General features: G+C 43.2%; 2 protein-coding genes across 3 annotated transcripts in view; one reads left to right on the top strand and one right to left on the bottom strand.

Moving 5' to 3' along the window:
• Positions 1-26,485, bottom strand: part of LOC135509145 (mitochondrial glutamate carrier 1-like) — a 48,560-nt gene that overhangs the window by 8,751 nt on the left and 13,324 nt on the right. The window contains exons 2-3 of one of the 2 annotated variants that reach the window (XM_064929548.1): positions 21,786-21,858; positions 11,154-11,757 (exon numbers count right to left, since the gene is read on the bottom strand). In XM_064929548.1, the coding sequence (XP_064785620.1) occupies positions 11,154-11,164 (11 nt within the window). In that variant the 5' untranslated portion in view covers positions 11,165-11,757; positions 21,786-21,858. The remainder of the gene's footprint in view (positions 1-11,153; positions 11,758-21,785; positions 21,859-26,485) is intronic. The other variant, XM_064929547.1, reaches the window with a different exon arrangement.
• LOC135509142 (chromatin remodeling regulator CECR2-like) overlaps positions 2,296-26,485 on the top strand; it is a 65,437-nt gene continuing 41,247 nt past the window's right edge. Inside the window, 1 exon segment of the mRNA XM_064929543.1 lies at positions 2,296-2,583. Coding sequence (XP_064785615.1) covers positions 2,464-2,583 — 120 coding nt within the window. The 5' untranslated portion in view covers positions 2,296-2,463.

Below are 26,485 nucleotides of genomic sequence, written 5' to 3'. Positions count from 1 at the left end.
AACTTGCAAGAGAAAAATATAAACTTATAGAATAATTGTTCTTATCTTTTGGAGTGGTACAAAGGTCATAGTGACTGTAAAACAGTTGGAAACAGGCATACATTCTACATGCAGAGACAGAGACAGACTGAACTAAATGTTCACTGCCATAACAACACAGGGCTTACCAACCCTGTTATTGCCTGTCTTTATGTTTGCTATCTCATTATCTAGGCCTATTGTATTTATTTTCTTCCACAATGAAAATGTTGTTTTACAAAGAATGGAAGCATTATGGATGGTATTTTTGTGGAGAGGACTTTCAGAAAGCACCAATGAGAGAGCGGCTCTCACACCCCAGTTGTTGAAGTGGGTAAATGTGGCCCCCAGACTACCTGGTGTCATGTTACAAACCCTGGACTCCCCTTTAACTCCAGATGGAGAGGATTTTGTAGTCGGTGATTATGTAAGGTATTTGTATTCCAAATATCCTCTGTTAGGCCATATTGAGACAATGAGTCCTGTCTCAAAAACTTGCCAAGTGTTTCCAGAGGATCAATGGAAAAAAATCAACACTGACAATGTTGTGGGTATGATATTGACCAACCTAGGGTTGGATGCATAATCCATCCAAACTTTTGCTATTGCCTTAGATTCACAAAGTCCTATAAGAGCACCCTTCCAGACAGTACTCAGAATAGTCTAATACAGTACTTACACACTAATGTCCCTTGCCACTAGAGTGCTTCCACAATCATCTATGTATATATTATATTCATGTATATTCTTTATTATTAATTGTATTATTTTCATTTCACTTTGACCAGCGTTGTTGGAGCTTAATTACCCTGTAAATACACATGCAACCCTTTACATGTGACTATTAAACTTCTAATCTAACCTAATTGCGCAAAGAAACATGTGATGACAAAGATCATGCTCACTGAGGTGACTCATTGATTTTCATCATACATGGTCTTTTAATCTTAAAATGATGGTCAACCTATGTTAGGACAAAGCTAGTGGGCTGCATGAAATGGTATTGGATAGTCTTTATGAGGCACACACATTGGAGTTGTGAATGGATGTTCTGAAATAGTCTGGAGCCTGGATCATTGAACAACTTCCATGTTCTAAAATGAGTAAGGCTACCTAAGCTCGACCACAGCCACACTGGACAACAGGCAGTCGGGATTTGTCTGTGTCCTAGCAACATGGCAGCACTGAAGGGGCACAGCAGCTCCCAGGGGACCTAAGCCTATCAAAATATCGCCACCGACTAGCCCTGAGGTGACTGCTCAATCAACCCCAGCCCTAATAGAATACAGATAGGTTCAATCAAAGGGCAGTTTCCATTTGCTAGTGAATATGTCAATATAGAAAATGTTGATAAACAGAATGTTGTAGTCCGGGAAATTGCATGATTGCTGTTTCTCTTCTTTCCATTGTCAAGCTTTTACGAATTGTGTAGCCTACATAAATGGTGAATTATAGTATGTTATTTTGGTAGTCCATTAAGATAGCCGCCCATGAATGACAGTTCAGAGAAACAAAATTAAAGTGTCTAAGGCCAGTTGTCATCACCGCACACCTCTCTCCTGTTCATGCGCTTTTCTCTTTCTGCGATGGGGGGAGCCACAGCTTTACATATTAAACTTAAACCCTTGTTGGAGACTGCCGTTACAAAACAAATATATTCTAAACATTTTCCTCGCTTTTCAAGCTAATACAGCTACACTTAACTGTGGTTTTATATAAACTACAAGTTTAAATATAAAGGCTAATTGCTAGCATATAATAAGAGTTCAATAAGGATATTATTACCTAACTCATCATAACTGATCCAGGGAGGAAAAAAGACAAGAAACATCCAACAAACAGTGATCACGTTTAATCCAGTGTAAATGCCTTGCACTTACTTTCTTCAACTCTTGAAGACGCGCAACAGAAGAAGCGCACACAATTTTTATGTAGATACCGTAGAAGCGCTTTTGCAAGACCGTTCTGAATTCACGAGCATTCCCTTTAAATGGGGACTGGTCTATCAGTCGAGGTGGTGGTGATGGCCGCATCGTAAACAAAACAAAGAAACCGGCTAATCAAATGTTCGTATCAATATACTTTAATTTGAGTATAATTACATGTAAACAAATAGGTTGATGGTTACCATAAATGCTTAGTGACTAAGCGTTTATGATACCCAGGATTTTGTATATTTAAATACATGGCGTAAGTAGCTAACTGAACACCCCTCCTCGAGCCACGCTGGTAGCGCCACCCCATCTGTTCAGCGCTTGTGAAATTCTGATTGAAACAGATTGTAGCAAGCGCTCTCCGACCTGGGTTGCAATGGCAACTGACTGGATGGAACATCAACAGCAACTTTTGTCCTATTTTTTAAGGAATTAACGAGATTTTACACTGATACCTCGAGGACATTATTTCTAATGTGAGAAACAAAGTTATACAATTTAAGGTCCGAAAATGTTCCAGGGATGTACAATTTCTGTGGAAGAGATCCAGTCTTGGTGGGAAGTCCCCGCCATAGCTCACTTCTGTTCGCTGTTCAGGACGGCATTCAACCTACCAGACTTTGAAATTGAGGTAAAGAAGTTCTCGAAATTACATGTAGATATTTGGGAGATTTTCTTTTCTATTTTTGGACTGCTAAATTTAAATTTCCTTCGTATTTGGCTCATAGAATTTGTTTTGTAGGGTAGTTGGGAACTAGCTAGCTAGCTCACGTTAGCTAGCTAGCTAATCTATTCAGAACTTATCTGTGTTTATCTAACGCTAGCCAAGTTAGCTGCTAACTAGTTAGCTTGTAAGCTACTAGCTAAGCCAGAACGTTTGAAAAACAGTTAAGTCCCTTTTGAAATAAACGGTAGTTTAATTTCATGATATAAATACGATTACTTTGTTGCAATAACAAGCAATGCAGTTAACGTCAGCTAACAAGTTAGACCAATGCCATTGGCAATGGTCGTGTGTTGTATTTTGATAGTTCTTGCCAGCCCAAACAGAACCATGTGGTGTGAACCGTTTGTTTTCATTTGGTGAAATCTTCGCTCGTGTTTACAGCCATCCAGTCATAGTAAATCGCACGTCTTTGTCCAAATGTTACCTAGCTAACTTAACGTTTATAGTTTGAAACAACATGTTAATTATATCACCATAAATAGCTCGAAGTTATAACGTTAGCTAGTTCTGTAACTTATAACGTTAATTGATTAGAGCGTTGACGTTACTCACAATTTCAAAATAAATCACACGTGAATAAAGGCTGCTTGAAGTTTTATCTTGATCCACTGATGCCATGTTTTTATCAAGTACAGTCAAGTTCATGACGAGAGTTTCGAATTAATTGTCTAGCATGCTATCTGGACGGTGTAGTCAGGGTAACACTTGCCATTCTGGCATTTTCATTCGCTCGAATGTTTTAACGTTACTTTGATGAAGCAGTCGTTCAAATGCTTGTTTTATGTGAAGCTAAAATAAATTCGTCTCTAGAGCGTCAGTGTACATTGGAGTCGGTGCATGGGGGGCTGGCTAAGCTTCACCTCTAGTTTATAGTAAAGTTGGTATTGTGTTTATTTTTTCCGCGAGCGATATCATGATGCAAATGTCTCGATTCTGTAGAACTCGGGTTTGATCGATCTGCACCGTTTAGTTTTACGCGTGAATTATTGTGTCAATCTTTAACCGGGTCACTAGACACAGATCACATGTGCTGCCACTGTATCTGATTTCAAGAAACATTTTATTTGATGGATTGCCTAATCCGTGACGTATATCAGTAACGAAATCTATGATAATGTGGTTTAATAGCATATTGGTCCAGCGCAAATGCTCACCATAAACCCACCGATTTGACGTCTTAATCGGGCGCACTCTTGGTTGTCCAAGGTCACACTTCTATTGTGCTCTAGTCAATAATAAGGTAGAAGGTAGGCTATATATCTGAATGAATGTTAAAGCTCTTCAATTTATTGATATAGCCAATGACTTCTACATCTGTAAATATAATTTGAAGTGGTGAAAATGTACCTACCTACATTTCAGAAATACTATTGGGATTATGTAAGAGGTAGAGTGTACATACTGAAATCTGTAATTTTGTCACTCTTAATTGCTAGAGGACAATCTCTTGTTTCCCAGTCTATAAAGAATCTAGCTCTCTAGTGTAATTATGCAATGGATGATGATAATACAAATCTAAGCCTAGACTGATCAAATGTCATTGTCACATCTTCACGGACCAGGCTAGTATAAGCCTTGGACTACATGATCTCACTCTCAACCGAGCCAATTTTCATTGCATCACGTTACATTATGTTTAGGGGCTCTGACATTTGGACATTCCGAATTGCATTTTTCTTTATTGAACCTCTGTTCAACCAAGGTTAGTCTGAAAATCTTACACAGGTAGGCTATTTATACACTGGCCCAAATGGAACTGAGCTGAAAGGTTGCCAGTTTTCCTCACTATTTGGGACAAACTAAGCTCCATAAGTGAATTGTCGCCCTGGATGATCTTACGTGCTTCATTACCTGGCCTGTAATGGAACAGAGCTTAGTGGATGGCTCTGTTGTTTCTCGTTTGGTTTGTGCTTAGCCCTAATATGTGCTCTTAAACGACTGTGCTGAAAAAATCAGATGGCTTGTTAGTAAATAGCACACAAATCCAGGTCTAAGAGGATCTAGTGTCTTTGATGTGGCCTTGCCTGGGAGGTGATTGTATGACCGCTCCAGAGTAAATGAGCAGCTGAGATGAAGGCCTGTGTTTCACTGGACAGAGAACGAAAGCGCTTTAGGAGATCACCTCAAGCTCTTTCTGTAGTCACCAGCATGTGTATACATATGTAGCCTAAATCAACTGTTGCTCAGACCATACTAGATTTTCAGTTAAGGAGCTATTTATATATATTTTAGCCTTTAGGGCCATTTCTCTGATGCAATATCTAGTTTATAAGGCTCATTATATCTCAGTGAAGCCTTGAGGATATGTGGCTATACAGCTAGGATGTTCTAACCATGTTTGACCTGTTTGGATCAACTCCATAGTTCACAGTAGGTTTGAGGAGAGAGGGGTTCCTCTGAATGATTCCTCCTGGGGCTCAGTGAACACTGGTGCTCTGTGTTTAGGCAGGAGGGGGGACTTTTGTCAAATGTTTTTATTTTGTATTCATGCTGCATACCATGAGATACCATGGTTTCACCAAGCAGACCTAAGTGTCATGGATTCAGAACACTGTTGTCTCAATAAGTAGACTGACACACCTCTATTTAGGATTGAAATAGCCTATTTCTCTTCAATTCAACATTGGCCAGTCTCACCAAACTTCTAGAAGTTGATTAACATTATTTTATATAAAAGATGTAACCAGACTGTTTCTTTAAACTCTACCACCAACAATCTTAAAGATACTGATTTCCTGTGTTTGTACTTGTGCTCTGTCTGTGTCTTGGTGGCACTTAGCTCTGTGCAGTGTGAGCATTGAGGTTGGGTTTCCTAAGAGTTGGGTTGGAGCGATGCTGGAAGTGGCTGTCATTCCCCTGACAGAATGGTCTTTCCTCTGGTATTGAGCGCCCAGGTGATTTGGGTTGAGCCTGGTCGCAGTGTCAACATTACATGACATTCTCTCTACCAGCATTGTGGACACAGCGATGCATGTCTCACTGGACGGACAGGAGGGTCAACATTGTGGCCACTGAGAGCTTCAACCAGCTGTCCCTGACACATTCATTGGGTGTTGTTAATCTTCTATTCTGGTTTTGTCCCCAGGTGTCAGAATTGGCAGATGGGAGGAAAGGGTATGCTAGCCTCTGAGTAATGCACTTCTTGTGTAGAGAGGATATAAAGAACAGTTTTATTTGTTACCAGTGTCATCTCTTCAGAGGAAATTATCAGTATGCTAGAGAGGCAAACATGTAAGGATTGACTTGAATGTATGTTACGCCCTTTGCTTTAGCTCCGCATGGCTCTAATATCTTGTCTCTTGGTCATAAAGCTGTTGGTAGCGAGAGCTCAGGATGGAGAGAATGGTTCAGTGGGCAGAGTTCACTGTGGCTTTTTTTTCAGGAGCCCCTTTATGAATGTCACAGAGCCAAACTTTTGTACTTTGTGAAACCGCTACCAACTGGATATGAACAAACCCAGTGATCCAGTGGGAAGGTGGTGTTGTCGAGCAGCTCTTTTCTTTTTCGGGCCACTGTTCCGGTGGCTGATAATGGAGATTTTCTTGGCACGTTCACACAACGGCTCCTTGCACATTGTTCCCGTGTTACACTTCGCTGTCGCTCCCAGTCTCCCCTGGCCGGAGGGAGAGGGACTCTGCAGGAAGAGGCCCCAGCCGACCTGGCCGTCCCCCTGCTTCTTTGTCTCCATGGAGGCACACTTGATTTCCTGGCAATGTGGCTGTGAAATGAGCCCTGAAGTCCCAGACTCCAGGCATTCTGAGCCTCCTCTGAAACCTCCAGAATGTGACCTCCAGAACTACCAACTTGAGCCTAACATTCTACTTGAGATATGTGTCGTGCTGGTGTTTAGTGCAGCTTGTCTGATTCCATACATCTTCATCTGCTGTCTGATATCTGGAGAGCGGCAGAGAAATTGGGCTCTTTCTGGGGCCATTTATTAAACTTAAGACAGGCATAATGACCGGGTACTAATATGCATTGAGTGTGACTCTATTTAAGAGCTGGGTTGACGAAGCCAGTCTGCAGGGCTGGATGCGGATGTAATGTAAATCTGGTGCAATCTGCACAGATGATGCACTGAAACGGGCCCTGGTCGCTATGGAGCCAACCTACCTACTGTAGAGAAGATCCCTCAGCACTTGACCTGGTAGTTCTCAACAAACTGAAATGAACAGGGAACCTAGTATGTTGCTTATTGTCCTGAAGCCATTGAAAGTATTTCACTCCAATGACTTCCAACGCCTACTTTTAATCCAACTCCCGCCTCCATATTGTACTGCTTGCTCATCACGTCCCCGTGACAGCCAAACCCTCCTCTCGTTCTTAGGGAGTCTCCCCGACCAACTTGGGTTGTGATGTTCAGTGTGCCAGTGCTGAATAGCCTTTATTCATCCAGCCCCCAGAGCAGTGCTACTCCAGCCCTGGCATCACCATGACTAAATCCCAGATGGTGGCTCTTTCTTTGCCTTCCCCCTGGAGGGTGGAGGTGCTGCTGACTGGGTGCTGCTGCCTGCTGCAGCCTTTCTGGACTGGGGGGTGGGGGGGTGGGGCTTCTATTCTTCCCAGGCCTGCGCCTGATTTGTGAAAGAAGATTTAGTCCTATTAGATCTGGCAGAATGGGGAGCTGAGTGAGCAAGGCCTCTTGACTAAAAGTAAATGGATTAGGGAGAAGGATCTATAGTGGTTTGGGATGTTCCCCAAATTTAGACAGGGCCCTCTGGTACCCACTAATTCACTGTGTGGATTATATGTCAGAGACGGGCAGCACGCTTTAGCTAAATCCTGCTGAGTCTGTGTTGAATTGGGGGCGTTGATCTGAAAGGGGCCGTCCTCAGCGTAGCTCCTGGGGTTTTTGGGAGGAAGTGAACGTTGGCTGTGGGATCTGCGCTGTCAATAAAGGAAGGGTCAGCAGGCCATGTTGCAGCCAGCGCAACGCTGCATCTTGAAAAGGATAAGTGGTTGCTGCGTTCATCCTGAATATCTTTACCTTTTAACCCTGGCCTGCACAACTCTTTTGTCAGCCCCAAAAGGAGAAAGGACCCCCCCACACACACAACAACAATGAGCCTTTCATCAGCCCAGTTTGTTTTATAATATTATATCGCCGAATCCTCCACCCGGAGTTCTCCCTTAGCTCTGCTGTGCTACACACCACAAACTCCCAGCGCAACCCTCCACTGCTCATCCTATCAAAGTGTCACACATGTGAACCTCACATGGCCATGTCGGCTAACTCCAAGCCCAATCCTTTTCACACCCTGCTGTCACCCCTCAAGGTTGTGGATCCCTCATAAATACACACATTCTTAGTCCTTCACATGCACTATGTCTCTCTAACTACCAAACCCAGGCACATTGTAAGAGCTGACTCTCCCCTCCCCCAGCTGTGATTGACAAGTGAAGCAGCAGTACATGCATCAGATGGTTTCACATGGGGAGCTGGGGGGTGGGGGGCACATACACTGGGGTTTGTTTCAGCCAACTCTATTGTTGCTGCTCCCCATGGCTCCCTCTCTCTGTCTCCAGTCTGGGGACGGCCTCTACCCTAACTGGTCTGCTCTTTCAAGGGCTCACCTTATTTTGGCTTGTCGAGAAGAACGAACAGAGTAGAGGGTACTTTATGAGCTTCTGTGAATCATGTCTTGTCTAGGGGATTCCTTGAAAGCCAGCTAACAACCTAAGGCAAACTAATATGTATTTAGTGCGGCTGGCAGATGTGTTTACATCCCAGTCTCAGTACAGTGTGATGCAACATAACACTTTGAGCAGGTAAGAGCGGGGTGGGAAATATGGTGTTCTGAGCATTGGGGAGAGTGTGTGCAAGGGGAGAGTGTGTGAGGAGGGGGGGCATTAACCAGCAGGAGTGTCACCCCACAGACTCCGACTGGGAGAGGGGGGTTACTGTTTGTGTGGGAGGTGCAGATTGGGTGAGACTTGAGGGACCTGAGGCTAAGGGAGGAGGAGATGGTGTATATGGGCAAAAGCTTGAGTGCTTAGAGGGTGTAGTCAGTCTGAAACAAAGACTCAGTCAGATACACCTGTTGTGTCTTAGCAGTTGTTAGTTGGAGTACTTATCGCCTGTTTTGTATAGGTCTCTTCGAAATGGTTCTGTCAAGCATGCCCTTCTGTGATATGTTTTGAATAGTCAGTGTTCCCCTGTCTTTAGTAGGCAACATAATATTCCTTATGCAAGTTTTTTTCTGTACTGTTATTTTTAGTTTCTCATTCCCGCTCTCCTGTCTCACCGTTCTGTTGTCTCTGCTTTTGTGCATTCTCTGTGCCAAACTCACGTTGCTGCACTTCTAGCCCCACCCCTGCTCTCTCGTTTGCCTCGTGGTGTTTTCCCCAGCTCATTGCGCACTCGGGTTATAGCTATCAGGGATCCCTGGGACGTACCTAACCGTAACCATTTTAAATTTCAATGAGGTAACATCATTTGGATGTCCCAAGGGTCCCTCCTCCAACCACCACATTGGTCAAACAGTTTTTTCCTCTGTAGGGCCAGCAGGCTAAATGTTAATGGGCCGTGTGTGTTGGTGTAGGATGTGTGATATGGTTGGGAAATGAGACCACTGGGTTGTCAGCGTAAAGCAGGAAACTCTAGCTCTGAGAGGAAGTGTATGTGTTTACCCGTGTGGCTGTGGAGGAATGAGGCTGCTCGCCTCCCATCTCCTGTGCTTAATGATCCTCACCCAGGGGGCTCTTGTGTCTGCACGGCAGTGAGCTCAGCCCGGGAAGGATCTGTCGAACTTCAGTCTCCCAAGCCCAGCCCCCTCTCTCCCCTCGCCAGCACAGCCAACTGTCACACCTGGCCGACTGGCCGTGACATTGAGACTGTAATGACATTGAGACTGCAATGAAACACAGCTGGCTCTCCTACTTGAGTGACCATGGGAATCAGCAGTTGCTATGTGTGTGCCTCCTTGTTTTCCCTGTGTTGTATGACACTGTAGATTACCAATGGCAAAGTGGTAGAAGATGGGTCCTTTACTAGGTGTCGCCTAATGGGAATCCTATTAAATACAATCAAGATTCACATGTAAACAGTTTTGTCAAGTTGTTGTTTTCAGGGGCCAAATGGAGACCATAACCAGGTTGCACAGAGGCCACCATGTTTTGAATGTGTCAGAATGTGGCCACAGGGTTTCACAGCAGTAAGTGCGAGATGGGCGGTCCTATCACCAGAGCTCCAACCAACTCACTATGCATCCAGATAGGTGGTATGCAGGCATCCAACTTATTTATCGATCTTTGGTTCTTCTCAAGGTCAGGTATGAGACTGTATCTCAATGCTCTCTGGAGCGAATGCATGGCACATCCTGAGGATGCGAGGGCGTCTTCCTGTGTTATGGTGTGCCTTGCTACGTGTCGCGTGGGAGGGGAGGTTTGAGTGTTGTTGTCAATTGATGGCTCCTGTAGGAGCCATGTAAGAGGAGGAGTGGGAAGGTAAGTGAGAATAGCCTTCACACAATGAAGGCAGGCCTCCCAACCCCCTCCCTCTAACTGCCTACTTGAACCCCTCCTGGAGCTGTTAACGGCATTGGCATGGAAAGTATCTGCAGTGAGGCTCTGCAGAGAAGCCAGCCCTGATAACATGGCCTCTATGGGTCTGCTGGAGCTCTGGAGCCATCAGATACAGCCCCAGTGGCAGGACTTATCACACAAGGCCATACATTGTCGTTGGGACACGAGCATTGATTGGGAGAACTGGGCGCTTTTCTTATATCTTCAAATGCATCCGCCAGTCTACTCACTCTTCTGTTGACTGTCTTGTATAATCACTGACTGAGCATGTGTTCTGTTTTCTTTGTAGCGTGGCCCTATGGTGAATGCTTTAAATGAGCAGTGGCCTTTGACACTGGGCCTCCCTGGCTCTACCTGGGGTATCTGCCGGCCTGCGGAGCGAGGAGCTCTGGGACCTTTGTGCACACATTCAATCAACCTGCTGTGTTAACCCACCACAGAGGCTCTGTTTACGTAATCATCAGCAAATGTTTGTGAATTGTGTGGGTGTTTTTTCTCTTGACGCAAGAGGCTCATGGCTGCAGCACACAAACTGAAGTCCATTCCTTTGAATGGTATTGGCCCATCGTTGAGTGAAAATATGTCCTGTGTTAGTCAGAGCCACTGACATTGTGTAACAAAGGACATGTCAATGGCTTTGCTGACTGTAACACGGGACATATTTTCAGTCAACAATGGGCCAATCCCATATTATGGCAGTTTTGACACCAGTGATTTGCTCATGGCAGAGCTTAGGGGTTCCTCTGCTGTTGGTCATAATGCCAGAAGCCAACCTCTGACCCTGTATTCCAAGTGTGACGCTGCAAGCAACACCTGCGGCATAGCCACACACACACACACTGGCCAGCTACCCTACCGTAGCAAGCTACAGAAAAGCCTTTGACAGTGCTAAAGGGGTTGAAGGTGCACTTTAGAGGATGTGACACACCCTTGACTGAGCATTGACTCACCTTCCAATCATCCTTCAAGCATTTGACTCTCCTAAGGAGTGTTTACCAGGCTGCTTTGTCAAGTTTTAATTCCTTGGTGATAAGTCTGTCAACCCTTTTGATTTGGATTGTTGACAAAGATGGACAGGCATATCTTTGTCTTATCCATGTTCTATCTGTACCATGTGCAGATCATCGGGTTGACCTAGTGTAAGTGGTTCCTTGGGGCGTAGAGGGTGTTTTTGCTGTGTGTTTGATCCCGGCAGTTTGAGCTCCTTGCAGGAGAGCTCCAGCTGCAGTGAGTGTCCATCACGGCCCTTAAAACACACTCTGCTTGATTAACGGTGAGCCCACAGAAGGATCGCCGTCACACTGAAGAAAGGGCACACACCCCACACTAATTCCCTTTCCTTTGCCATCTGAGCTGCCGAGTGGCACTTCAAAGGTGGAGTGGGATGGTGTTAATCCAGGACTGCTCTGCTGGGCTAGGCCCTGGCTCCCCCGGATGGCCCCAGGTTTGAAGTGTGATCAAAGTGCAGTCTGCCACTGATAGATGGGGCCCAGGGGCTTGCTGTCATGGGACCAGGAAGTGCCAGGGAGCGTGACACAGGATCTCAGTGTCCCCCTGTTGACGGAAGGAGGGGGACCAGATTAGAACCAAAAGTCCTCATGATAACCTACAGTACACACACCGACACAGACTTACATTCACAACAAGCCTACACACTCATACACTCCCTCTCTCTCTCGTTTCCAAGGCTACACACACACACACACACACGTTTTTTTTATCCTACATGTACGTATGTACAGTGGGGAAAAAAAGTATTGCGTCAGCCACCAATTGTGCAAGTTCTCCCACTTAAAAAAGATGAGGCCTGTAATTTTCATCATAGGTACACTTCAACTATGACAGACAAAATGAGGGGAAAAAAATCCAGAAAATCACATTGTAGGATTTTTAATGAATTTATTAGCTAATTATGGTGGAAAATAAGTATTTGGTCACCTACAAACAAGCAATATTTCTGGCTCTCACAGACCTTATTTTAAGAGGCTCCTCTGTCCTCCACTCGTTACCTGTATTAATCGCACCCGTTGGAACTTGTTATCAGTATAAAAGACACCTGTCCACAACCTCAAACAGTCACACTCCAAACTCCACCATGGCCAAGACCAAAGAGCTATCTAAGGACACCAGAAACAAAATTGTAGACCTGCACCATGCTTGGAAGACTGAATCTGCAATAGGTAAGCAGCTTGGTTTGAAGAAATCAACCGTGGGAGCAATTATTAGGAAATGGAAGACATACAAGACCACTGATAATCTCCCTCGATCTGGGGCTCCATGCAAGATCTCACCCCGTGGGGTCAAAATGATCACAAGAACGGTGAGCAAAAATCCCAGAACCACACTGGGGGACCGAGTGAATGACCTGCAGAGAGCTGGGACCAAAGCAACAAAGCCTACCATCAGCAAGGGCATTGAAGATGAAACGTGGCTGGGTCTTTCAGCGTGACAATGATCCCAAACACACCGCACGGGCAACGAAGGAGTGGCTTCGTAAGAAGCATTTCAAGGTCCTGGAATGGCCTTGCCAGTCTCCAGATCTCAACCCCATAGAAAATCTTTGGAGGGAGTTGAAAGTCCGTGTTGCCCAGCAACAGCCCCAAAACCTCACTGCTCTAGAGGAGATCTGCATGGAGGAATGGGCCAAAATACCAGCAACAGTGTGTGAAAACCTTGTGAAGACTTACAGAAAACATTTGACCTCTGTCATTGTCAACAAAGGGTATATAACAATGTATTGAAACACTTTTGTTATTGACCAAATACTTATTTTCCACCATAATTTGCAACTAAATTCATAAAAAATCCTACAATGTGATTTTCTGGATTTTTTTCCCCTCATTTTGTCTGTCATAGTTGAAGTGTACCTATGATGAAAATTACAGGCCTCATCTTTTTAAGTGGGAGAACTTGCACAATTGGTGGCTGACTGAATACTTTTTTGCTCCACTGTATATTGTACATGTGCTATCATAACACTGAGCATAGCTCTTGAAAGAGCCACATGTTCTAAGATGGAACTAAAATCATAGGCATAGCACTGAGTCTAGCTAGATGGGGTAATTTCGTAGTAACAGAATTGTGCTGTCTCAGATTTGTCAACTTAAAATGTATGCAAAAAAAAACAATGCTCAAGGGCTACTTTTAACTGTTCACATGGAACATTACAAACACACATTTACTGTGCAGATGTGAAGTTTGATTAACAGAATTTCAGTAAAATCTTTGTCTACATTTTCCAAAAGCTCAGTTAAATATCTGCTCTGAATTAAGATTCAACGATGCCTGCAGAAAGAATAGGGTGTCTGCTATGACGGGACATATTGACTTTGAAATAATTTATTTGGGTTACATACACTGTAGTTGTAGAACAATGAGAAAGTAATGCTGCTTTGAAAGTTGATCAACTTGTAACCCCACTCTTGAGAAAATGGCCCTTGAATGTTTTGGTACACCTACTAGAGAGCTTTTCTTTGTTTACATTGAGCATTGTTCACACCCTCTTAAGCCTCACCCATCCCTTTGATTCACATGAGGCCATGTGCTGAACAGAGTGAGTACAGTAGTGTTCAAAACAATCAAAGATTAAGACTAAATGCTGCTTTATACTATGTCTATCGACATGTCTGTAGACAGTGAACTTTCTTTTGTTGTCTGACAAACTTGTCATTATTGTGTATGTAGAAGAACCATACCAATAACGATGACAGTTATACTGGTGCGGCAGGGTAGCCTAGTGGTAAGAGTGTTGGACTAGTAACCGGAAGGTTGCCAGTTCAAACCCCCGAACTGATAAGGTACAAATCTATCCTTCTGCCCCTGAACAGGCAGTTACCCACTGTTCCTAGGCCGTCATTGAAAATAAGAATTTGTTCTTAACTGACTTGCCTAGTTAAATAAAGGTAAAATAAAAATAAATAAAATGATAAGGTAGTGTGTGTGTCTGTGATCGCCCCCAGACACATCTGGCTAATTAGATGGGCCATGTAAAAGAGGGGCTGAATGGATGGGTCATGTAATCCTCTTACGAAGTGGAGTCTTTTGTTTAGAAATCTAGCGAGCTAAACCATAATCCCAACCCATACAGTATAGCAATACACACAGATTGTCATAGCTAGCCACCATGCATGAGATATTGTATGAATCTGCAGGTAGGAAAAGCTAACCAACTAGCTTCAATGGTAGCTAGCTAACAGTAGGCTATAGCTAGCAATGAAAATGGCTTTCTGATATATGAATAATATTACTAGAAAGATCATACACCTAGCTAGCTAGCCAGCCAGCTAACTGTAGGCTTTAGCTTGCAATGAATACATTTTTGACAAAATTTGAAACTTAATATCTGAAAATGTAGCGAGACTCTGAAAGTACTCTTGTTTGTGTTTTGTATAGCTTAAGTCACTCCAGTTCAAACTGACAGTGTTCCATGCTATAAGAATCATCAGATCGTTCTCCCTCTGTCAGGGATGCCATGGTTGATTTCAAAACTCTGTCAACTTCCATGACAAGGGCCACCCGGGTGGTGCAGCGGTCTAAGGGACTGCATCGCTACAGTGCCGGGTTTGACCCCGGGCTGTGTCGCAGCCGGCTGCAACTGCGAGACCCATGAGACGACACACTTGGCCCAGCGTCTGTCGGGTTTGGCTGGCCGGGATGTCCTTGTCCCATGGCGGTCTAGCGACTCCTGTGTCGGGCCGGGTGCATGCACGCTGACACGGTCGCTAGTTGGACAATGTTTCCGCATTGTTGTGACTGACTTCCAGTTTAACCGAGCAGTGTGTCAAGAAGCAGTGCTGTTTGGCAGGGTTGTGTTTCGAAGGACGCATGGCTCTCGACCTTCGCCTCGCTCTCTCTCTGTTTCTGTCTCTCCAAAAAAAATATACACTACTGTTCAAAAGTTTGGGGTCACTTAGAAATGTCCTTGTTTTTGAAAGAAAAGCAAAAACAAATTGGTCCATTTTAAAATGACATCAAATTGATCAGAAATGCATTAATGTTGTAAAATGATTATTGTAGCTGGAAACAGCTGGGGGAAAAAAAGTAATATCTACATAGGTGTACAGAGGCCCATTATCAGCACCCATCACTCCTGCGTTCCACTGGCACGTTGTTAGCTAATCCAAGTATATCATTTTAAGACTAATTGATCATTAGAGAACCCTTTTGCAAATATGTTAGCACAGCTGAAAACTGTTGTGCTGGCCTTCTTTAGACGAGTTGAGTATCTGGAGCATCAGGATTTGTGGGTTCGATTTCAGGCTCAAAACGTCCAGAAACGAATACTTTCTTCTGAAACTCATCAGTCTATTCTTGTTCTGAGAAATGAAGGCTATTCCATGTGAGAAATTGCCAAGAAACTGAACATCTCATACAGCGCTGTGTACTACACCCTTCACAGAACAGCGCAAACTGTCTCTGACCAGAATAGAAAGAGTGGGAGGCCCCGGTGCACAACTGAGCAAGAGGACAAGTACATTAGTTTTTAGTTTGAGAAACAGACGCCTCACAAGTCCTCAACTGGCAGCTTCATTTAAATAGTACCCGCAAAACACTAGTCTCAACGTCAACAGTGAAGAGGCTACTCCGGGATGCTGGCCTTCTAGGCAGAGTTCCTCTGTCCAGTGTCTGTGTTTTGCCCATTTTAATATTTTCTTTTTATTGGCCAGTCTGCTATATGGCTTTTTCTTTGCAGCTCTGCCGAGAAGGCCAACATCCCAGTGTCACCCCTTCACTATTGATGTTGAGACTAGTGTTTTACGGGTACTGTTGCTATAAAACGGCATATTTTTCTGCTTATACATTTCTAATTTTGTTTTCATTGCAAGTTAAATCGTACTGTTCGCTAGCTAATGTTAGCTGGCTGGCTCGCTAACATTACGTGTATGATCTGTGTACTATATTATTCGTATCTCAGCCTTTTGCATTGCTAGTTATAGACTAATGTTAGCTAACATTGAACCTTGTTGGCAGATTTATTTAGGGTAGTAATGTTATGATTTGGGATTATGGGTCATTGTTTAGCTAGCTAGCCACATGTCTAAAGACTCCACTATACAAGTAACCATTTCACTGTACTGTTTACACTTTCTGTATCCTGTGCATGTGACAAATAAACTTGAGATTTTATTTGATATAGTGTTTACCGGAGACGGTATTGTGACGTACAACATAACCTTCACCAAAGTCAAATTAGGATAGAACATTAGGCCAACAAGACAGGGTCCACGTTCTAAAATTTCTCAGTAGAATGCCCTGCTTTTATTTTGTCACTCAGAACCGTAAGTTATTTTCTGTAATTGGCTTGCCATTAACTAGTAAATAAGGATCTTGTTGTGAGTTTTTTTTTTTTTTTTTTTTCTTTTTTTTTTTTCTCCCCTGTAGTCATGAATACAAATGAGTTCAATTTTAAAAAGTTGTCAGCTATGACATGGTCATTATTTGAACTGACTAGCTAGCTAACAAGCTCGAAACTAACCTAAACATTGTTTTGAAATTTGCTTTTAGTTGCCTGGTTTGCTAGATTGATGTATACTAAATTAATTTATGCTAATTTAATTCATCCAGTTATGCTATTTTGGACGACCAGGCTGCTGATGTCATGGAGCCTGTCGTTTTCTGTTTTATAATTTTTAATAATGACAACAAGTTTGTCAGACAACAATAGACAACAGACATGTCGATAGACATAGTATAAACCAGCCTTTAGTCTTTGATTGTTTTGAACACTACTGTACTCACTCTGTTTAGCACATGGCCTCATGTGAATCAAAGAGATGGGTGAGGCTTAAGAGGGTGTGAACAATGTGTGTAAACAAAGAAAAGCTCTCTAGTAGGTGTACCAAAACATTCAAGGGCCGTTTTCTCAAGAGTGGGTTTACAAGTTTAGCAACGTTCAAAGCAACAGTACTTTCGCATTGTTCTACAACTACAGTGCATGATATACCATGTTCTAGCTGTGAGTCTCTACTGTTATCCAATGTATAAAATAAATAAATAAATAAATACAAGTAAGATCGAGGTGGTCGGTCACTTTTTTTGTTTTTATTTATATATATATATTTTTTTAATTTATGGATGAAAAAGTTCCCGTTTTAAACAAGATATTTTGTCACGAAAAGATGCTCGACTATGCATATAATTAACAGCTTTGGAAAGAAAACACTGATGTTTCCAAAACTACAAAGATATATTGTCTGTGAGTGCCACAGAACTGATGTTACAGAAAAAACCCAGATAAAAATACAATCAGGAAGTGCCGCATTTTTTGAAACCGCCTCATGGCAATGACTCCTTATATGGCTGTGGAGGAGCTAGGAGTCAGCTTACTTTTTCCACGTTTTCCCCAAGGTGTCTGCAGCATTGTGACGTATTTGTAGGCATATCATTGGAAGATTGACCATAAGAGACTACATCTACCAGGTGGTTGCTTGGTGTCCTCCGTCACAAATATTGCATAATCTCCAGCTGCAGTATTTTTCCATTTGATTCTGATGAGAAACTGACTGCCAGGAATGATTTTTCATCGAATAGAATTGTGAAAAACACCTTGAGGATTGATTCTAAACAACGTTTGCCATGTTTCTGTCGATATTATGGAGCTAATTTGGAAAAAAGTTTGGCGTTGTAAGTGACTGCATTTTTGTTTTGTTTTTCTTAGCCAAATGTGATGAACAAAACGGAGCTATTTCTCTTACACACACATAATATTTTTGGAAAAAATGAACATTTGACATGAACATTGTCATTGAAAACATCCGAAGTTCTTCAAAGGTGAATGATTTTATTTGAATGCTTTTCTTGTTTTTGTGAAAATGTTGCCTGCTGAATGCTAGGCTTAATGCTATCAATACTCTTACACAAATGCTTGTGTAGCTTTGGTTGAAAAGCATATTTTGAAAATCTGAGATGACAGTGTTAACAAAAGGCTAAGCTTGCGTTTCAATATTTATTTAATTTCATTTGCGATTTTCATGAATAGGAAACGCTGCGTTATGGTAATGAGCTTGAGGCTAAGATTACGCTCCCGGATACGGGTCTGGAGTCGCAAGAAGTTAACCTATTTTGCAAGGGCGACCTGGGAAGAGGGCGTGGGTTGCTCGTCTTTTCAGTTCGCTGCATTTCCAGCCAAAGAGTCACAAAAAGCACAAATAGAGAGAATTAATCACTAATCTTTGATCTTCATCAAATGACACTCATAGGACTTCATGTTACACAATACATGTATGTTTTGTTCAATAAAGTACATATTTATATCCAAAAATCGCATTTTACATTGGCGTTATGTTCAGTAGTTCCAAAACATGCAGTGATTTTGCAGAAAGCCACATCAATTTACAGAATTGCACATAATAGATAAACTTCTCCTTAATGTAGCCGCCGTGTCAGATTTCAAAAAGCTTTGCCGAAAAAGTACACCATGCAATAATCTGAGAGACCAAAGCAGCCAAAAAGATATCCGCCATGTTGTGTAGTCAACATTTAGTCAGAAATAGCATTATAAATAATCACTTACCTTTGATCTTCATCAGAATGCACTCCCAGGAATCCCAGTTCCACAAATATTTGATTTGTTCGATACATTTCATCATTTATGTCCATATACCTCCGTTAGTTAGGGCGTTTGGTAAACAAATCCAAACGCGCGTGCAAGTCCAGCGGAAAGGTCGGACGAAAATTCCAAAAAGTTATATTACTGGTTGTAGAAACATATCAAACGAAGTATAGGATCAATCTTTAGGATGTTTTTATCATACATCTTCAATAATGTCCCAACCGGAGAATTCTTTTGTCTGTAGAAAAGCAATGGAACGCGCACTAACTCTCATGACCGCACGTCACGCGCCCGTGGCTCTCAGGTTTTTGCATGCCATATGAGTTCTGTTATACTCACAGACATCATTCAAACTGTTTTTGAAACTTCAGTGTTTTCTATCCAATACTACTAATAATATGCATATATTAGCATCTGAGGCTGTAACCAGCAGTTTACTCTGGGCACGCTTTTCATCCAAAAGTGAAAATGCTGCCCCCTATCCCAATACTGACTTGCCTAGTTAAATAAATGTAAAAACAAAAAAAGGCAAAACAGGGAAATGGCATCGTGTCCATAAAATATTTCAGAAAAATACACAAATTACTGATACAATTGAAGATTAGAAACTGCAGTTATCACAAACAGTGTTGTCTATTCTTAAGACTGATCGACAAGGACAGCAGCGACTGTGAACAAAGACTGTATTGATCGACTGATCTGGTCAGTAAAGAACATAGATACAAAGGCAGTTGTGTACAAAGCATTGATGGGACAAGTGTGCCAGTGCCTTAGCCTCCTGGTGGAGAGAGGGGTCCATTGCACCATAGCATACACACAGTGATGGGTGAGTGATCCAGCATTTGTAATACATTTTAAAGCTCCATGATAGTGTCCAGAATGTAAGGTACTTGCTGAGCCCTGCATATAGACAATATCACCACAATCCAGCACTGATAGTGCTTTGAACAAGATCCTTTCTGACTAACATTGGAAAGCAAGATGTTTTTCCTGAAATAGAAACTCAATTTCAACTTCAAGTTTGTCACATGCACAGGATACAGAATATGTAAATGGTACAGTGAAATGGCTACTTGAATTGTAACAATATCAAAAACTGAGTGTCCAGATAAGTATTTTATAATTATTAGATGATGCTTACCCAGACACACTTGTCTAAATTGATGGGTCATGTGAAAGAAATGCTATACCTCTTCCCCACCAGCCACATCCACCTTAGTGGAGGGGTCACTGTTGTTGTTTAGACGTGTACACATGTTCATGAAATACAATAGATGGCTGTATTCACCCCCAGACACACCTGGTTAACTTGATGGGTCCTGTAATCATCTGGCAAAGTGGAGTCTTTGTTTTTGATATTTCGCTAGTTAGCTCAACAATAAACCAGGATTGTGCCAATTTATGCTACTACCACCAATACAAACTGATTGTCATAGCTGTTGTATGAATCTGCATCTAGTTCAAACTAACCAACTTGGTTCAATGTTAGCTAGCTAGTGAACATTAGGCTATAACTAGCCATGCAAATGGATTTCTGATAATAATACTACACAGATCATATACATAAACGTTAGCGAGCCAGCAAGCTAACATTCGCTAGTTGGTTAACAGTATTCTTTAGCTTGCAATGAAAATGACTTTCTGACATTTGAAACTTATATCTGAATGTAGCTATACTCTTACTTGTATACATGGATGAACGCTTCACGGCAGACTGGAACCATTTAACTCCATTTCGTTTGTAGCTACATCTTGTTTAGCCAGCGTTGTCAAGTCATTATGGTTCATACTGACCGTGGCATGTGCAGAAAGTAGCCCATCACAACTTTTTCCAACTGATCTGTCAATAGCGCCTGCTAAATTCAGGGCCTCAATATTGATAAGAAAAGTAGAAACCTCTCGAGGGCTAATCTTATACTGCATCTTTCAAAAAAGACTACAAAGGATTGTCAGCACATTCTGAGCAGCTCACATTGTAGACAGAAGCATGCTACATAGCAGACCAATCTAAACTTATCTCCCGGCATGTCCTGACCATCCATTATCTCAGCCAATCAGGAACCTTCCTGCTAGCCATGTCTATTTTCATGTCTAAACCATCTAGGCTCTTAATTTGAACCATTTTATTTGTATTTACAGATGGAGTAAAAGTTGGGTTAAGGCACATGAAAGTTTGCGTTTCTGACAAGAGCATTACGATAAATAAAAGTTAAAATGTGCCTTCTGTCACGTGATGTGCGACGTATGCCTAGATTCCTAAAACAGGTCAGGTGTAGAGATGCAGGAAATTAGCTTTAAAAATATACATTTCTCTCAGCCTCATTCCAAAACATGTAGATTAGCTATAAAACTACAGATGTTTCTATTTGCTCATGGCAAAATGTATAGATTTGTAGGAAGTTAGCTGTTTTTCCCATAAACTTTTTTTCTTAGCCCCCCCCCCCCTTCTCAGACCATGTGGGCCTCCGAAACTGCGGTACGCTACTGGTAGCTAGTGCTGAGTGAGTAATCACATTTTTGGGGGGGGGGGTCGGGTCGGTCGGTTATCAAATTTGTATTTGAACTATGCAGTTCAAGAAATAGAGTTGCAGCATAACAGTCTTGTATCATAGCATCCGGGCGAGGGAGCGCTTTGAATGCGTCTCTGTATGTGGAGCAAAGGTGGTCTAGAGTTTAAAAAAATATATATATATTTCCTCTAGTTGCACACTGGTAGATATTAGTTAAAACGGATTTAAGTGTGCCTACATTAATGTCCCCGGCCACTAGGAGCGCAACTTCTGGATGTGCATTTTCTTTTTTGCTTATGGCCTTACACAGCTCGGTGAGTGCAGTCGAGTGCCAGCATCATTTGTGGTGGTAGATGGACAGCTACTAATAATATAGATGAGAACTCTCTTGGCAGTTAGTGTGGTCTACAGCTTATAATGAGGTACTTTTTCTCAGGCTAGCAGTACCTCGAGACTTCCTTAATATTAGACATTGGACCAGCTGTTATTGACATATATCACACACACCCCCCCCGTCTTACCAGACGTAGCTGTCCTGTCCTGCCAATGCATGGAAAACCCAGCCAACTGTATATTATCCCTGTCGCAACGACTCTGTAAAACATAAGATATTACAGTTTTTAATGTCCTGTTGGTAGGATAGTCTAGAACAGAGTGATTTGGTTGAAAGCAGTATACCACGGGTATGACAACATTTATTTTTACTGCTGTAATTACATTGGCAACCAGTTTATAGTAGCAGTAAGGCACCTCAGAGGTTTGTGGTGTATGGCCAATGTACCATTCCGTGTTGCGTCGTGCCTAGGAACAGCCCTTAGCCAGGGTATATAGGCCATATCCCACACCCCCTCGGGCCTAATTGCTTCAGTAGAATGGATGGTAGAGGTGGGTTACCCAGTTGCCGACATATTCTCACAAGGCACCCCGATCTCCACCCCCTGTATTTCCATATTTTCTACACGCAAATTATGGGAATTTGGGCCTGGTCTAGGAGAAGCAGTACATCCTTCGCGTCAGACTCATTAAAGACAAGATCTTTGTCCAGTTCGAGGCGAGTAATCGCTGTTCTGATATCCAGAAGCTCTTTTCGATCATAGGAGACTGTAGCAGCAACATTATGTACAAAATAGGTTAGAAACAATGTGGGGGAAAAACACAAAATAGCACAGTTGGTTAGGAGACCGTAAAACTGCAGCCATCCTCCCCGGCGCCATTATTGACCGATGTCAGGGTCACGGCCTGTCACGGACACCGACGGCCCGCTAATACAGTGCTACCGACGCAGCCCGTTACCAAGGACTGTGAGCTCTCCTTCTCCGTGGCCGATGTAAGACATTTAAACGTGCTAACCCTCAGAAGGCTGCCGGCCCAGAAGTCATCCCGAGCTGTGTCCTCAGAGCATGCGCAGACCAGCTGGCTGGTGTGTTTACGGACATATTCAATTTGTCCCTATACCGGTCTGCTGTCCCCCACATGCTTCAAGATGGCCACCATTATTCCTGTTCCCAAGAAGGCTAAGGTAACTGAACTAAATTACTATCGCACTGTGCAGTCACTTTTGTCATCATGAAGTGCTTGGAGAGACCAAGGATCATATCACCTCAACCTTACATTCACCCTAGACTCACTTTAAGTTTCTTATTGCCCCAATAGGTCCACAGACGATGCAATCGCCATCACACTGCACACTTCCCTATTCCATCTGGACAAGAGGAATACCAATGTAAGAAACCCTGGGTCTCAACCCCACCTTGTGCAATTGGGTCCTGGACTTTCTGACAGACCGCCCCCAGGTGGTGAAGGTAGGAAACAACATCTCCACTTTGCTGACCCTCAACACTAGGGCCCCAGAGGGGTGCGTGCTCAGCCCCCTCCTGTACTGCCTGTTCACCCATGACTGCGTGGCAATGCACGCCTACAACTCAATTATCAAGTTTGCAGACGTTTCTATAGTAGAGGCTTTATTACCAACAATGACGAGACCGCCTACAGGGAGGAGGTGAGGGCACTCGGGATGTGGTGTCAGGAAAACAACCTCTCACTCAACGTCAACCAAACCAAAGGGGATGATCGTGGACTTCAGGAAACAGCAAAGGGAGCACTCCCCTATCCACATCGACGGGACAGCAGTGGAGAAGGTGGAACGTTTTAAGTTCCCCGACGTCGATATCACTGACAAACTGAAATGTTCCACGCACACAGACAGTGTGGTCAAGGAGCAACAGTGCTTCTTCAACATCAGGAGGCTGAAGAAATTTGTCCTGTCAACTAAAATTGTCAAACTTTTACAGATGTACAATTGAGCATAAAAAACAACTTCCTCTCTAAGCCATCAGACTTTTAAACAGCCATTACTAACAGAGGCTGCTGCCTACATACAGACGTGAAATCATTGTCCACTTTTAATAAACATGTTTACATATCTTGCATCACTCATCTCATGTATGTATATACTGTATTTTAAACCATCTATTGCATCTTGCCTATGCCGCTCTGTCATTGCTCATTCATATATTTGTGTGTATATATTTTTATTCCTTTACCTAGAATTGTGTGTGTTTTAGGAAGTTGTTGTGGAATTGACAGATATTTCTGCCCTGTTGGAAGTACAGTGCCTTGCGAAAGTATTCGGCCCCCTTGAACTTTGCGACCTTTTGCCACATTTCAGGCTTCAAACATAAAGATATAAAACTGTATTTTTTTTGTGAAGAATCAACAACAAGTGGGACACAATCATGAAGTGGAACGACCATTTATTGGATATTTCAAACTTTAACAAATTAAAAACCGAAAAGTTGGGCGTGCAAAATTATTCAGCCCCTTTACTTTGAGTGCAGCAAACTCTCTCCAGAAGTTCAGTGAGGATCTCTGAATGATCCAATGTTGACCTAAATGACTAATGATGATAAACACAATCCATCTGTGTGTAATCAAGTCTCCATATAAATGCACCTGCACTGTGATAGTCTCAGAGGTCCGTTAAAAGCGCAGAGAGCATCATGAAGAACAAGGAACACACCAGGCAGGTCCGAGATACTGTTGTGAAGAAGTTTAAAGCCGGATTTGGATACAAAAAGATTTCCCAAGCTTTAAACATCCCAAGGAGCACTGTGCAAGAGATAATATTAAAATGGAAGGAGTATCAGACCACTGCAAATCTACTAAGACCTGGCCGTCCCTCTAATAGCTTCCGGCGCCGACAGAGATGGCCGCCTTGCTTCGTGTTCCTAGGAAACTATGCAGTTTTTTTTTACGTGTTATTTCTTACATTAGTACCCCAGGTCATCTTAGGTTTCATTACATACAGTCGAGAAGAACTGCTGTATATAAGATCAGCGTCAACTCACCATCAGTACGACCAAGAATATGTTTTTCGCGACGCGGATCCTGTGTTCTGCCTTACAAACAGGACAACGGAATGGATCGCATGCAGCGACCCAAAAAAATGACTCCGAAAAAGAGGGAAACGAGGCGGTCTTCTGGTCAGACTACGGAGACGGGCACATCGTGCCCCACTTCCTAGCATTCTTCTTGCCAATGTCCAGTCTCTTGACAACAAGGTTGATGAAATCCGAGCAAGGGTAGCATTCCAGAGGGACATCAGAGACTGTAACGTTCTGTGCTTCACGGAAACATGGCTCACTGGAGAGACGCTATCCAAAGCGGTGCAGCCAACGGGTTTCTCCACGCATCGCGCCGACAGAAACAAACACCTTTCTGGTAAGAAGAGGGGTGGGGGTGTATGCCTTATGGCTAACGAGGCATGGTGCGATGAAAGAAACATACAGGAACTCAAATCCTTCTGTTCACCTGATTTAGAATTCCTCACAATCAAATGTAGACCGCATTATCTACCAAGAGAATTCTCTTAGATTATAATCACAGCCGGATATACCCCACCCCCCCCCCCCCCAAGCAGACACATCGATGCCTCTGAACGAACTTTATTTAACTCTTTGCAAACTGGAAACCATTTATCCGGAGGCTGCATTCATTGTTGCTGGGGATTTTAACAAGGCTAATCTGAAAACAAGACTCCCTAAATTGTATCAGCATATCGATTGCGCAACCAGTGGGTGGAAAAACCTTGGATCACTGTTACTCTAACTTCCGCGACGCATATAAGGCCCTGCCCCGCCCCCTTTCGGAAAAGCTGACCACGACTCCATTTTGCTGATACCTGCCTACAGACAAAAACTAAAAGAAGCTCCCACGCTGAGGTCTGTCCAACGCTGGTCCGACCAAGCTGACTCCACACTCCAATACTGCTTCCATCACGTGGACTGGGACATGTTTTGTATTGCGTCAGATAACAACATTGACGAATACGCTGATTCGGTGTGCGAGTTCATTAGAACGTGCGTTGAAGATGTCGTTCCCATAGCAACAATTAAAACATTCCCTAACCAGAAACCGTGGATTGATGGCAGCATTCGCGTGAAACTGAAAGCGCGAACCACTGCTTTCAATCAGGGCAAGGTGTCTGGTAACATGACTGAATACAAACAGTGCAGCTATTCCCTCCGTAAGGCTATCAAACAAGCTAAGCGTCAGTACAGAGACAAAGTAGAATCTCAATTCAACGGCTCAGACACAAGAGGCATGTGGCAGGGTCTACAGTCAATCACGGACTACAGGAAGAAATCCAGCCCAGTCACGGACCAGGATGTCTTGCTCCCAGGCAGACTAAATAACTTTTTTGCCCGCTTTGAGGACAATACAGTGCCACTGACACGGCCTGCAACGGAAACATGCGGTCTCTCCTTCACTGCAGCCGAGGTGAGTAAAACATTTAAACGTGTTAACCCTCGCAAGGCTGCAGGCCCAGACGGCATCCCCAGCCGCGCCCTCAGAGCATGCGCAGACCAGCTGGCTGGTGTGTTTACGGACATATTCAATCAATCCCTAAACCAGTCTGCTGTTCCCACATGCTTCAAGAGGGCCACCATCGTTCCTGTTCCCAAGAAAGCTAAGGTAACTGAGCTAAACGGCTACCGCCCCGTAGCATTCACTTCCGTCATCATGAAGTGCTTTGAGAGACAAGTCAAGGACCATATCACCTTCACCCTACCTGACACCCTAGACCCACTCCAATTTGCTTACCGCCCAAATAGGTCCACAGACGATGCAATCTCAACCACACTGCACACTGCCCTAACCCATCTGGACAAGAGGAATACCTATGTGAGAATGCTGTTCGACTACAACTCGGCATTCAACA

The sequence above is a fragment of the Oncorhynchus masou genome, chromosome 22 (assembly GCF_036934945.1).
Source record: "Oncorhynchus masou masou isolate Uvic2021 chromosome 22, UVic_Omas_1.1, whole genome shotgun sequence".
In the NCBI taxonomy this organism is placed as follows: Eukaryota; Metazoa; Chordata; class Actinopteri; order Salmoniformes; family Salmonidae; genus Oncorhynchus; species Oncorhynchus masou.
The sequence above is the reverse complement of the archived record's forward strand: the minus strand, read 5'-3'. Positions and strand labels throughout refer to the sequence as shown.